General features: G+C 42.4%; 1 protein-coding gene across 7 annotated transcripts in view; it reads left to right on the top strand.

Moving 5' to 3' along the window:
* ARHGEF7 (Rho guanine nucleotide exchange factor 7) overlaps window positions 1-14,377 on the top strand; it is a 195,748-nt gene that overhangs the window by 110,290 nt on the left and 71,081 nt on the right. For 6 of the 7 annotated variants that reach the window (XM_075918736.1, XM_075918554.1, XM_075918578.1 and 3 more), the window contains one exon: window positions 3,920-4,008. In XM_075918736.1, the coding sequence (XP_075774851.1) occupies window positions 3,920-4,008 (89 nt within the window). Of the gene's footprint in view, window positions 1-3,919; window positions 4,009-10,590; window positions 13,432-14,377 lie in introns of those variants that run through there. The other variant, XM_025179424.2, reaches the window with a different exon arrangement.

The following is a 14,377-nucleotide window of genomic DNA, read 5'->3' as shown; positions in this document are numbered from 1 at the left end:
TGGGGATGAGAATATAGATTTTCTGTTGAAGTTTTTTGGAGAAAGATGTGATAGCCTCAAATTCTTAGGTGTGTTGTGATGTGGGATTTTCTTTGAATTCTTTATAGTAAGTAGTGTTGAAGACTGCCTATACTGTATTAAAAATCCATGGCAGCAAGTCTCAGAACCAGGTCAGTAGACTCGAGCTTGCAGGGATCAGGTTGTTCAGCTAAAAGTAGCAGTAGCAATGTAGATGTTTTGAGCCGGAAACCATTTTCTGGGGTTTCCATTGCCTAGGTTCCAGTCTGAGTCCTATGAGCCTGAGTCGGCTGATCTGGGCCAACTGCAGCAGTGACGTGGGTCTTGTATTACAGTGTAGATGTTCCCGGAGAGATTTTGAATGGACTCCTTGACATAGTCATCACTGTTGAGACCACAGGGGTGCTCCTTGTGCTTGCTGGTTTGCTCGCCCTCTGCTGTTTGGATTTCAGAGACTGAATAGCTGTCCTCTCGGTAGGGGTGAGATTGTGGTGGATATGTTTTGCTACGAATTTCACAGTCACTGCAGCCTATTACCTCACACTGAAACACAGTGTTTTACCCATTTTGTAGGTTGTTCATTTGATTTTTCCTTTTCTAAGTATAGTACTTTGCATTTATCTTTATTAAATTTTCACCTTGTTTAATTCAGACCAGTTCTCCAATATGTCATGGTCATTTTCAATTCTAATCCTGTCCTGAATGCCTCCAGCCTCTCCCAACATGTCATCTGCAAATTTTATAAGCATGTTTTTCATTCTGTTATCCAAGTCATTAATGAAAGTATTGATCCCATTAGTTATGTTTTCTCTGTTGGATGGTGAATCATTGATATTTGAATATAGTCTTTCAATCAGTTTATTTGCTTTATAGTAATTTCATCTGGATTGCGTTTCCTTCCTTTGCTTATAAAAAGACCTAAGAATGGCCATTCTAGCTCAGACCAAGTGTCTTGGCTTCTGACATTGGCCAGTTCTGGGTGCCCTCAGGGAATAAACAGAACAAGTAATCATCCAGTGATCCATTCCCCGTCACTTGTTCCCAGTTTCTGGCAAAGGGAATGGCTAGGGACAGCATCTGTTCCCATCCTGTCTAGTGGGACTCTGTCAAAAGCTGTACTAAAATCAAGATATGTTGTATTTACTACTTCTCCTATCTCCTAGGCCTGTAACCCCATCCTAGAAGAAAATTATGTTGATTTGGGATCATTTCTTTTTGATCTTCTATTCCTATTCTCCTCTAGGTGCTTACTATGGATGTTAATGGACTGGAGGAGCCTCCCTCCACCACCACTTCCGGCCCCGCATGAGGCTGCTGGGTCTGGGCGTCAGCAGCCTTGTGCAGGACTAGAGCAGTCGTCTGCCTGGCATGGGCTGAAGACAGAGGCTGCTCCTGGACAAGGTTCCTTCTAAGCTGCCTGGCAGCACAGCCCTGTGGCTGCTTAATCAGCCCTAACCAGGGCTCAGGGCTCTGCACATGGAGTTGCCTTGCCTGACTGTCAATTAAGCAGCTGTGGGGGTCGTGCCTACTGGACAGGGTAGAAGGAGCTTTGCTCCTGGGTAACAGTTAACCGTTAAGGGTGATGCTTTCTAAGTAACCAGTTACCTGTTTACATCTCTATTTCTAACATATTTATAGAACCTCTTATTCATTCATGTAGTGCCTTAGGTTTTCCCATTTTTGTGTCTACATGTTCTATTGTTAAGGAGCAGTACAATAGAACAGTTTGTCCATGTTTCCCTGATGTCATGGTATGTCTTGGCAAAGGACTATGAAGAGAGATCTGAGAGACAAAGCTGCCACTTGGACCAAATCCTGTGGTTAGGGTTGCCAGATGGTTTAACCAAAAATACCGAACACCCCTCCCTCCCCCGCAAAAAAAAATCACCGGGGAAAAAATTCTGTTGAGTTTAAAAAAAAAAAAAGGTGAGAGGGAGACCAAAGTTGTTGAGAAGGAAAAAAAAAAAAGAAGACCCCAAGGGGGGGAGAACCCAGCAATAAGGCCCCTTTAAGAAATGCTTTTAGGGCTTTTTGGCCTTAACAGGCTGCTGGCGGCCATCTGCCATCTTGTCTTCCTGCTCCGGGCCAGACAGCTACCCTACAGAACCAGGTAAGCACCCAGTATTTTCGCCTCCTGGCCGGGAAAAAAAATCAGAAAATACCGGACGTTTTAAGAGGCGAAAATATCGGACGGTCCAGGTCAATACCGGATACCTGGCAACTTTACATTTGGTTAGGCCCAAGTGTTCACAATATCTGCGGGGGGATGAAGGCACAAGAGTGTCTCATTACCTCTTCATTCTCCTGATCCTTAGGATGCTGTGTGTGCAGCCTGGCCCTAGGCGTAACACTCAGCAGCTTCTGGATAGCTGTAGTTTAACAGCTATTGCCCAGCCTTACAAAGCCATAACTGAGTATTTGTGCAACATGGCCTCCCATGGTCCACATACAGTTTCCTCTCGAAACTTCCGTATGGCAGAGTGGCATAAGAGCCACTAGAGCCCTCTCCCATGACTGGTATGGCCAACTCAGTAGAAAATTCCTCATGTGATGTAAAGTCCAGTAAAACAGCTGTTCTGCACTTGAGTCTCATCCCAGATACTTAAAAATCAACTGACCAGAATTCAAGTTAAATTTTAAATAAAATGTATAAATAAGTTAAAGCTTTACTGAACCGAAGGAGTTTGTCTTCAAAATAGTGGCATGCCTCGATTATCAGTAGGAGTGTTTTGATCCTACTACAATTCATTTCAGACAATTTGTCATTTCACTATCTAGTATTAATAACTAAAGTACTTGTCTGAAGTCAGCATATAAAACAAGTCATTTTAATATAAAATGAAAGGATCATAATGTCCAGATGAATAAAGCCTTTTTGTAGTTTAATTGGCAGTTGCCAAAAGAGCTTGCTCATTCAGATCTGTTAAATAAGTCACGTGCACGAGGTTGCAAGAAACTATGTATCTTCCATCTTTTGATTCTGCAGAGCGGCTTTACATTTGAAATTCTTCCAACCCACTAGTGTTAAATCAGAGGAGTGGTGGAAGGAGGATTGAGAACATTTGTTTTGTGCTTGTATATGCTACTGAGAGAAGCTACTCTTAGAACAGCTCATTAAGTGGTGCAGTCTTGTGTTGCAAGCTGTCAGTACAATCATTCTGATCTTGCAGACATATGTTGTCTCTCCACAAAGAGCATAATTGAGGAATAGATACTTTAGGGGGCTGCATTTTCCAGAGATGTTGGTTGGGGTTTTGTTTGTTTGTTTGTTTATTTTTGGAAAATTGCACATATTCTGTGCTGATGGAGATACTGTTTTTGCTGCAAAAGCATTTCTTTTACATAGATAATAAGTGTAAATGTCTAATATCCCAGAAAAGTCTTCTATCAGATCATTTTATTTCTGTACTAACTTGTTCTTTTTTGTATTTTCTTTCAACAAACTACAAGTATGATGAAGTTGGACTTTTTGTGGATTTTGTCTTTATCCATTTAAATTCAGTGAAAAAGCAAAAGTAATTTACTGCTTTTGTCTAAACAGATGACATGCTCTAGACTACTGCAAATACCTATTTTTAAAATTACAGCATGACTGTGATGATGTGTTCACTGTTGAAAAGATATTTTGGTCAAATTAATGTTATTGGCTGCAGTCCTAGTCCCAGTGAGGTTAATGGGCATTTTGCCATTGACTTCAGTGGCACTGGAATTTCATCTTTTGTGATTATATACTTAATTTTGATCCTGCATAGGTATACAAGACTTAAATATAGCTTTGTAAAATTCTCAGGCAAGCAGTATATCCACTTTATCTCATTTCAGTGATCTTAGAGCAGCTTGTTTGACCTCTAGTGTTGAAGAATGAAATTGCATCTTATTGACAAAACATTTTACATTTCAGAAAAACCAGTGTCCCCCAAATCAGGAACCCTGAAGAGTCCTCCCAAAGGTTTTGATACGTCTGCAATAAGCAAAAGCTATTATAATGTGGTGAGTGATCCCCATTTTGAATTACATATAATAGGAGATTGCTCTCTTTATAATTGATATAAAAGTGCCAAAACTTAGCCCAAACTAGAAAGCCAAGGGTTGTGGTGAATGTCATATTACCAAGGCCTACGATATTTTTACAAAATACACTTGTTTACATATATATGTATGCTGTAAGGTGTGGTGATAAGTAAATTGAACAAGACTGTGTCAGAGTAAGCAAACCAAAGTTTGTCTGTAATGCATGTTATACCTTTTTGCTCACTTGTTTATTTTCAAAAATCAGCTATTTACAATCTCTTCCATTCCTTTTAAATTAACATGGTTATACTTTATTTGTCCGCTGTATTAAAACAAAGAGACTAAACTATTATGCAAAGAAGTTTCTTGTCTTCCCTGTCTCCTTTACTGTGCTCTTAATGAACCTACATAACTGAATAATCAGCTGCTGGGACTCTCCTTTTACACAGTTGATGTGAACTTTCAGAGAAAAAAATCAGTAGACAGAGTTGGTTAGGGTTGGCAGATGGTTGAAACAAAAATACCGAACACCCCCCTTCCCCCGAAAAAAAAACCACAGGGAAAAAATTCTGTTGAAGGAAAAAAAAAAAGGGGGGGGGGGAGGACCAAAGTTGTTCAGAAAAAAAAAAAAGACTCCAAGAGTTATTAAGCAAAAACTAAAATAAAATAAAATTAAAATAAAACAGCATTAAAACAGCGTGTCCCCTGTAAGAGTGAGTACAGGGATAGGAATAGGGGAGCAGTTGAGCACTAAGCACTGCTTCCCTTTGGTCGGCTGTCTTGCGGAACCAGGTAAGCATGGGGACTGGGGTTGGTGGGCTGGGGGTGTTGGGAGCCGGGGGGAGGGGAGAGGAAGGGTTAAGGGCGGAGGAGGCGGCCGGGCACTGAGTGTTTGTAGGGTTGCCAGGTGCCTGGCATTTTCGCCTCCTGACCGGGGAAAAAATCAGACAATACTGGACTTTTTAGGTGCCTGGTAGTCTCTGAATTTTTTTACCGGATAGAAGGCGAAAATACTGGACTGTCCTGGTGAATACCGGACACCTGGCAACCCTAGAGTTGGTTAACTTTTCAACATTTTATATACAGGCAGTCCTCGGGTTACATGGATCCGACTTACATCGGATCCCTACTTACAAACGGGGTGAGGCAACCCCTCACTAGCTGCTTCCCCCCAGCAGACCAGGGAGATGCGAAGCTAGCGCCCCCTCCCCCAGCAGACCAGGGAGACGTGGAGCGGCTTTTCACAGCAGACACCTCAGCTTGAGAATAAAGGACTGAGGGAAGTGAGATGTGGGAGAATAAAACTGAGCTCTGGAGAAATGTTTGGCTAGAGTTTCCCCTACAATATGTACCAGTTCCAACTTGCATACAAATTCAACTTAAGAACAAACCTACAGTCCCTATCTTGTACGTAACCCGGGGACTGCCTGATTTACTTAGCATATTACTGACATTTCTTTACTGGATACAATATATAATATTATAAAACTTTTTAAAAATCAATACTATCAATACAGTAGGTTTTATCCCTTATTTATAAAATGTGGGTACTTATGGAAGTTCTTTCATCTTGTTTGAAATTAAAACATTTATCATTTTAACTGCTGCTTTTTGCTGACATCAGAACACCAAGTCTTCCTTTTGCTTAGATGCAGCTGTTCTTTCTTCTGCTTAATTAGTATTTTTTCAGAGGGACTCTTGAAGTAGAGAATATAATTATTTGATGTTCTTATGATTTGTGGAGAAGTGGAGCGGACCAACAGGAATCATTTTGAAGAATGCAGTAATTGTACATAACTCAGTGATTTGAAACAAAAAAGATCCTGACTGTAGAACAGGGGTTCTCAACATTTTTTTTTCTTTCCAAGGCCCCCTCAGTATGCTATAAAAACTCCATTGCACAGTGGGATGGGGATGGGCTTCAGCTGTTGGGGGAGGAAGGGTGGTTGGCACAGGTGTAATTTGACTTCTACATTTAGGGGAGCAGGGTCAGGCTACCTAGTAGGGAGTGCCACTTCTGCCCTGACTCACCTCAGTAGGCTTCCCCTCTCCCAGTTTTTCTGGGATGGCGAGGGAAGCACACAACCAAAAACTATAATCCTCAGGAGGAAGAGTTAGCTCAAAAAGTTTGAAAACCATTCAGGGTGAAGGCAGGAGGGTAGCTATGGTTGTGTGCAGGCAGGGAGTAGTTCAAGGCACAGGCAGAGGATAACTAGGGGATGTCTGCTGACAAGGCGTAGCTCAGGGTGCGGGGAGTGAGGTAGCTAGGGGCTGTGTGCTTGGAGAGCCCCCACTGTGGTTGGTGCTTCCAGAGGCCTCTGCCAGCACCAGAGCTGGTTGCCACCCCAGGAGGCTGGGAACTAAGCAGCCATAACCCTAGGGTACCAGCAGTAGGAGGCGGAGGAGAGAGGCTAGTGCCACACTATCATCCAGAGCAGCAGCCCGAATGCACACTGCCTGACTTTGGTTTCCTGCCTCCAAACTGGCTAGAAGTAGAGCCTCAGGGGGTCATGGAGAGAGGAGTGTGGGTCAGGGATGTTAAAATGCATTTGTTTTGGTAAACATATACTTGCTGAGATTTTTAGCGGGTACATGTTTACATGGTGGGGAAGAGCATACTGCCTCCCGCCTGCCCCTCCTGTGCTGCTAGCTCCCCATGAGCACTGACAGCTCCTGCTCTCCCTCCCTCCTGTGTTGCTGATACAAAGGCACCAGTGTGTGTGTGTGTGTGGCGGGAGGGGCGGGGGGCTACATGTAACTGTGAACTTTAACTGATGAGTCTAGGCTTATCAGCTAACCGTTTACACCATCATGAACCTAATGGGTATGGGGGAGGGAGGAGCAGGGGGAAGGGACTCGCATGGAGCCACCCCTGAAGCTGCCTTCCTGTGGTTAAAGCACTGCTTTTTGGGGAAGAGCAATGTCCCCAAACTCCACTTATGAGCAGGGTCAGGGCTCCGGGGCTCATGGACCCTCTGAAATCAGATTGTAGACCCCCAAAAGGCTGTAGACTCTGGACTGAGAACCACTGTCCTAGAGTGCCTCTCCCAATCATTAATATTATTGGGAATGAAGGGCTCCAGTGGATTATGTATTGCATCCAGTACCTGTTAGGATAAACAAGCAAAACAAATAAAAAGGTTCTGCCATATTCCCTTTGTAATCTAAAGGATCATACTTGTGTACTCTACATGACAAACAAATTATTGTTTAATAACTTCTTTTAAGTGTGTAAGAGTATGTAATTTTAAACACAAAACTTCAAAAAACTGACACTGTTGCTGTGGGTTTTTAAAATATTACTCACTTTTCCCTCTTCTGTTTTCTTGGGTTTGAAAATGTTAATGTTACAATTTTTTTAACTGTGAAGTGATTTTCCTAATGATCCATGGAAATGTGAATGATCCTGTTATGGTATGAAATTTGTGCTTCAGCCTTGTGCACAAAGTAATGTGTCTGTCAACAGGGCAGCCTTTATTTTGAATACATTTTTCATTTATTGTCTGAAGATTAATCCTTCTAAAGTTATTCATTGATGTTCAACAGACTCTCCTCCAACTTCCTTACTTTCAAGCTGAATTGAATGGATACAGAGTAACAGTGTTGGCATGGTTGCTTTACAGCCCACCTTCCTGCCCTACCGCAAAAACACATGATTAGGGTATTGGGCAGGACATCAAGGATACATTTTTCACTAAGAGAACCTACATTTTGTGTTAAGTCTAAAATGCATTTTAAATATCCTTTTCTTATGCTCTGAACTCTGACCCAGTGCAGTTTACTTTGGGATCTTCTTTCCACTCGTGCAACTCCTATTAGCATTAGCTTACATTATGCATCATAAAGATTGAGACACTTTTAATTAAAAGTTGCTCTTTTCTCAGTAGAAATATTTTTATTTTTAAAGCTCATAATGGATTTTTATAAATAACACAGTTACGTATATAATTTACTTAGATATGTGGATCCATATGTAAACATAGTGTGCATCACGCTTGTCTGAACTATGCACCACTGAATTCAGTGGTGACCAAAGTGCTCTAAACATGTTGTGAATGTTTCAGTTTAGCCTCCCTGTAGCTTTTCTCAGAATTTAAAATGCCATGTCTGTATTTGGATATAAATTTCAGCTTTTAACTCCCCTATACATATTCGGACTTCTTTCTTTTGTAAAGTGCTTTAAGGTGACCAGGTGCTATAGAGAATCTGGATATTATTTTATTGTTTCATTTTACTGCATCATAGATGATAAAGATTTAGATACAACATTAGAAATCCCCAAAACTTCAGAAAGTGATTATCAACCATTGATTTATGGAGATGGTTCACAAAAGCACTGAAGCAGTTAATCAAATGTTAATCTCCTGCAAACAGCTCCTGCAACCAGATTGTTTTGTCATTTGCACACAGGCAGCTACCACTGAAGTCTAGTGAAAGTTGGGTGTGCACAACTGATGAAATAGGTCAGTAGTTATGACCTCTCTCTCAATTGTTCTCATGAAGAGACAATAATATGTTGTGCAAAAAGTTGCCTTATGCTGGCATCAAACCTGGAGATTGTACTGCAAAGAACAGGTTTTTTTAGACAACTCAAGAAATAATGCTTTCTTTTTCTGTAATGTAACAAATATTAATACATTTTGCTTTCACTCTATTGAAAAAAGAATGACTAGTGAGTTCTGGCACATGACTGTACATGTTGCTCGACATAGTCCACTTTTCTTTGTTATATTTTAGAAATAAATCTTGGTTGTTGAATATTAAATTTGTTTGAAAAAAGTAATACAGTAAAACTCTGATGTTCCGGCATCTGATGGTCTGGCACCATCAGGAACCCGGAAGTGCTCCGGGCAGCCGGACCATTGGAACTGCTCTGCCCCCAGCTTCCCTGATTCAGCCGCTGCTAAAACTGACCAGCGCTGAATCCGGGAAGCAGGGGGCAGAACAGCTGGAGTGCTGCCGGATAGGTCCCGTGGTGCTGCCCCTCCGGGCTGTGGGACTAACCGGGCAGCACCCCAGCTGTCCCCGATTCAGCCACTGCTGAAACTGATCAGCGGCTGACTCCAGGAAGCCCGAGGCAGAGCTGCTCTGCCCCGGGCTTCCTGGAATCAGCCGCTGATCAGTTTCAGCAGCGGCTGACTTGGGGACACCTGGGACAGAGCAGCTGGGGTGCTGCCGGGTTGGTCCCACAGGGCCAAAGGTTGGCGCTACCAGACCAACCCGGCAGCGCCCCAGCTGCTCTGACCCGGGCTTCCTGGAATCAGCCCCTGATCAGTTTCAGCAGCGGCTGACTTGGGGACACCTGGGGTAGAGCAGCTGGAGTGCTGCCGGGTTGGTCCAGTAGCGCCGCTCCTCGGCGCTGTGGGACCAACCCGACAACCCCCTAGCTGCTCTGCCCCAGGCGTCCTGATTCAGCCGCTGCTGAAACTGATCAGCAGCTGACTCCAGCGGCTGACTCCCAAGGAGCGGTGCTCCCGGGTTGATCTTGCCGCGCCAAGGGTCGACGCTACCAGACCAACCACGCAGCACTCCAGCTGCTCTGCTGCAGGCATCTCCGATTCAGCCTTTGCTGAAACTGACCAGCAGCGGCTGAATCAGGGACGCCTGGGGCAGAGCTGGACTATCGGAAGGGGGGGCTATGAGGGGTCTGGGCTGGCATCACCATGACCCACCCCAGACCCCTTATAGCCCCCCCTTCCGATAGTCCGGCAAATCTGATAATCCGGCACCCCCTGGGTCCTAAAGGTGCCGGATTATCGGAAGTTTACTGTAGTGGTGTCTAGGAAGGTTTGATAAATGGGTTATTCTTTGTGGAAGGCTACAGAGGAAAGAAATGTATACTGTGTGCCTTTAAGGACCGGGAAAAGACATATAAGTAGTCAGATTGTGTTTTTAAAATAATCTTCCAACATTAGCTGTAACTTTCTGCTTTTTGATGGTCAGTCACACTTACATAGTCACTGTACTTCCCTTCTCCTATGTCAGATATTTCATCATCTCTCTGTGCTGCTAATGAATTTGAGCCAATCCCAAGAGACTAAAAACAGGGCAATCTTGGATGGAGTGGTTGACATTTCTAGGCTGAAAACTTCAGTGTGAATTAAAAACAAACAAAACAAATATGTTCAGATCCACGTGCATTCAGGGCCGTCTATCTCTACAGCAACTAGATGTGTTTTGAAACTGGCAAGCTTAGTTGTGGTGGTGCTCCTGGGGATTTTTGTAATGTGGTTCTTGTAATGTATCGATTCATAGAGGAAATCTCTGAGGGTACATCTACACTTGTTCCTTAGTTCGAGCTAGGGATGCAAATGTAGGTGACCAAAATTGCTAATGAAGCAGGGATTTAACTATCCCACGCTTCATTAGCATGATCTTGCTGGCACATTACTCCGCTCAACAGCTGCTTTCGAAAGTGAAAGTGCGCGCCGGGACACGTTCGTTCGAACCAGACCCCTTGATTTGAACTAGCGCGTCCTGGTGTGCACTTCCTTGTTCAAATCAGCTGTTGAGCGGAGTAATGCGCCAGCGAGATCATGCTAATGAAGCACGGGGTATTTAAATCCCAGCTTCATTAGCAATTTTGGTCACCTACATTTGCACCCCTAGCTCGAACTAGGGAGCAAGTGTAGATGTACCCTGAGAGACAATTAAGTGGGGATATGGTAGTTTTATAACATCATGACTAGCATGGAGAATGTAAATATGAAAGTGTTACTTATTCCTTCCCGTAACACAGTAGCTAGAGGGGTCACAAAATTAAATTAATGGTCAGCTGGTTTAAAACAAACAAAAGGCAGTATTGCTTCACACAATGCACAGTCAGGTAGTGGAACTCCTTCCCCGAGAATGTGGTGAGGTCCAAGTCTATAACAGAGTCTAAAAAAGAGCTAAATAAATATATGAAGGATAGGTCCATGACTGTTGACCAAGATGGGCAGGGATGGTGTCCTTAGGTTCCATTTGCCAGAAGCTGGGAATGGGTGACACGGGAGGGATAACTTGATGATTGCCTTTTCTGTACGTTACCTCGGGGGCACTTGGCATTGGCCGCTATGGGAAAACAGGATACTGGGCTAGATGGACCTTTGGTCTGACTCTCAGTATGGTCATTCTTACGTTCAACCCTCACAGTAAGTTTATGGATCCTATGGTTTTTTTGGGAGAAAGAGTTGTGACACTAGACAGCCCTCTTGGAAAGAAGAAGGAGCCAAAGTGCAGATCAGAGTAAGCTCATCATATGGTGGGTGAAACGTTGCCAATTCCACTTCCAAGATAGAATAGGGCAGTGGAAAAATCTCATAATCTGGTGGCCAGAGGCTGTTCCCACAAATATTCCAGCCTCTCTTCCTTGATCGTGTTGTTTTATTTTATCAATTTATAGAGCACCATCTGCACTTAATAAACTGCTTTCATATATTCTGATCTCAAAGTAAGTTTTTTATTTAGTACATATAACACTGTGATTAAGTATGCAGGACAAGATGTATGCTTGGCAGAGAAATATATAAATTGCAGAGAATGTATTGATGCACAGCCCTTCCATCTTAGCACATAAAGATATTAAAGATCTACATAATATGAACCAAATGTAGAATTAACAATGAAATAAATTTCTTCAATGAAAAATAAATAAATAACTAGTGTCTACGAAGTGGGCATCTTATCACATGGAATCCCTGAAGGAGACGCTTTTAAAGAAATACATTATTTGTACTTTCACCTTTTGGTAGTTGATTATTATACAACTAGAAGATTTACCCAGTATTGCTCAGGTCCTTAACTCAATTCATTATTGTTTTTCTTCATTTAAATCATTGCTCTGGAGTTGGGCTGGGGATGAGGGGTTCAGTGTGCAGGCTTTCCTGGGAAGAGAGGACAGCCATCTCTCACTGAAGCCGCTTGCGGCCAGGTGAGAAGAACCTCTCCATGGCTACTGCAGCTGTAGTGGGCGTGTCCAGGTTCCTCTGGCCCCTACACTCCCCAGCCAAAGTGTGGAATGCAGCAAACTGTGCACTTTCCCCTCACTTCCTGATGAAGGGGAACAGCCAGCAGTGCCCCCGTATACATGGGAAGGGTGAAGCTTGAGGGCCCCATGCCTTCCCTAATCCTTGTTGGGGCAGGTCCAGGTTTGTCTGCCCTCCTACATTCCCCAGTCAGAATGATTAATGCAACAAAGTATGCATTTTGCCCTAGCTCCCTGGTGAAGGGGAACAGCCAGCAGTGTTCCCGTATGGATTGGGTCGAGGGAGCGCTCCCTACCCTCCCTCCCCCATTCCGAAAGAGTGCCTGGAGGGTGGTAGGCTCAGGACTGGGTAAGTCCCACACAAGGGAGGGGAGGTGTAGGGGGCACGCCTTCTTCCAGCCCCTTTCACCTTCCTGGTGATTCTGTCTTTCGGTATAGTTTTATGAAAAGAAATTCCATTTCAGGTACATCTCATTCTCATAATACAACCAAACCCTGACCTTGCTTTAAGTTAGGATAAGAGGAATCTGCATACCAAATACAGTGGTCCTAACTCTTTCGGGTTAGGAGGAGTTCTTGAGCAGACAAACACACAAAATCTCTCAAATATATAGTAGATAGAGTTTAATGAGTTAAGAATTATTCCTCCGTTATTTAAGTCTATAAGATAATTGCTATATACAGATAGCACAAAGTCAAGGAGAGAAAGATTTCTAGTGACTGTTTTTGCTTTGAGAAAAGAGGTAAAGAAATAGTTCATTTTGCAATTTTAATTTTACATTATTTTTTTCTATAAGGCCCAAGTTTCTAAGCTGTCATTTGCATGTGGACAATAGTTCTGGACAGTCCCCTTTGTTTGCTTATAGATGCAAAATTTGTGCATGTGCAACATTTGCATACCCTGCTTAGGAACTCATGTTTGAGGATGTCACTTTTCCAGTTCCAGTGACATGAGCAAATTACACAATGATGATTCTTTGTTATAATGAGGTGATGCTTTAGATGAGCAAGGTGTTAGCTGTTTGTCAAAATGAGAACATGTCTCACGTCCTTCAATTTTGTAACGAAGTCTGACTTTGTTTTCATGTGGTTTGAAAGTTGTTTAGTTTTATGTAGGTCATTTAAATCCATTTTTTGGGGGATAGTTTTTCCCTTAGGGAGGTTACTGGGTTTATGTGACAGAACTGTTAACCACGCTTGATTTTTTCCATGCCTTGTGACTAAGGGAAAGCTTGCACTGGATGAGCTCAGCTTTCTATGCCATTCATTAGTGTTATGTATTGTAAAAGCTGCCCTTTCAATGAATAAGACCCGTTCCTTTGGTACCTACACTTATCTGTGCAAATGTTGTGATGGAGCTTTGAGAACAAGGTCTTTGAGGTCTCATGGGGTCTTGCAGCAGCCAGAACATGCAGAAAGCAGGAAATGCGAGAAAGGTGATTATTAGAGAATACGGGCATGATGATGAGATTAGGAATTAAAGAGTGCTCTGGAGAGGCACTGTAATACTCTGTACACTTTATAGAACTTTATATCTTCGAAGTGCCGTACAGACATTTAATCCTCACAACTTCATTGTGAGGGAGGTGAGTAATACTGAAAGTTGCTGGGTGCAGGGAGACACAGAAAAATGGCATTTAGAGCTCTGTGTACAAGGTTTAAAAGTGCTTCTCAAAGTAGAAATAAAAATGCTGTATGCAGTTACAGTCAGCATTTTTTGTGGAGACTGGAAAGTCAACTAATGGAGAAATTTTAATATATTTAAATTGACTTTTATTAATATGTGCATGTCTAATAGCATTGCATCAGACCAGTAAAGTTTCAGAATAATTTAAAGAAAAGTAGGCGAATCCAGTAACTCACTCTCTCTCTTTTTTTGGTTTGTATAAAAACAGCACAGTGATTACTATTCAATGCATTGCAATTTTCTGGAGGTACTGCTTCATATTGATTCATAAAATTTTGAAATACTGTATATGCTGCCTTAAATTGTTTTTTTAATTCAAGCAATCTCTATACTGATTAATATTATTAAATCATATCTTCAGGCAGTTATTACACTGAATGTTTACTGTTTCACAATGTATTTGCTATGTCAGAGACTGCAATGATATGGAGCTTAGCCTGCACATTTCTTTCACTTTGGGTACTGGAGCATGTTATAAAATGGTTCAGTGCTTCAACAGGATGTCATCTTCGTTACTATTTCTTCAGCTTTGGAAAGTTTTTTTTGTTTGTGTGCATGTTGTTTTATGGAAAAGCCATGTTGGAAAGATTTAATTTTGGGTTTAACCCCTAGAGTGCCAATACCTATGGCTATATCTATTATGTATTTTATTTCAGCACTCTTTTTGTTATGTTTTGTATGAAACTTTGTACGCT

The sequence above is a fragment of the Pelodiscus sinensis genome, chromosome 1, assembly GCF_049634645.1.
Source record: "Pelodiscus sinensis isolate JC-2024 chromosome 1, ASM4963464v1, whole genome shotgun sequence".
In the NCBI taxonomy this organism is placed as follows: Eukaryota; Metazoa; Chordata; order Testudines; family Trionychidae; genus Pelodiscus; species Pelodiscus sinensis.
Note: the sequence above shows the minus strand (reverse complement) of the source record. Positions and strands in the feature narration are given on the sequence as shown.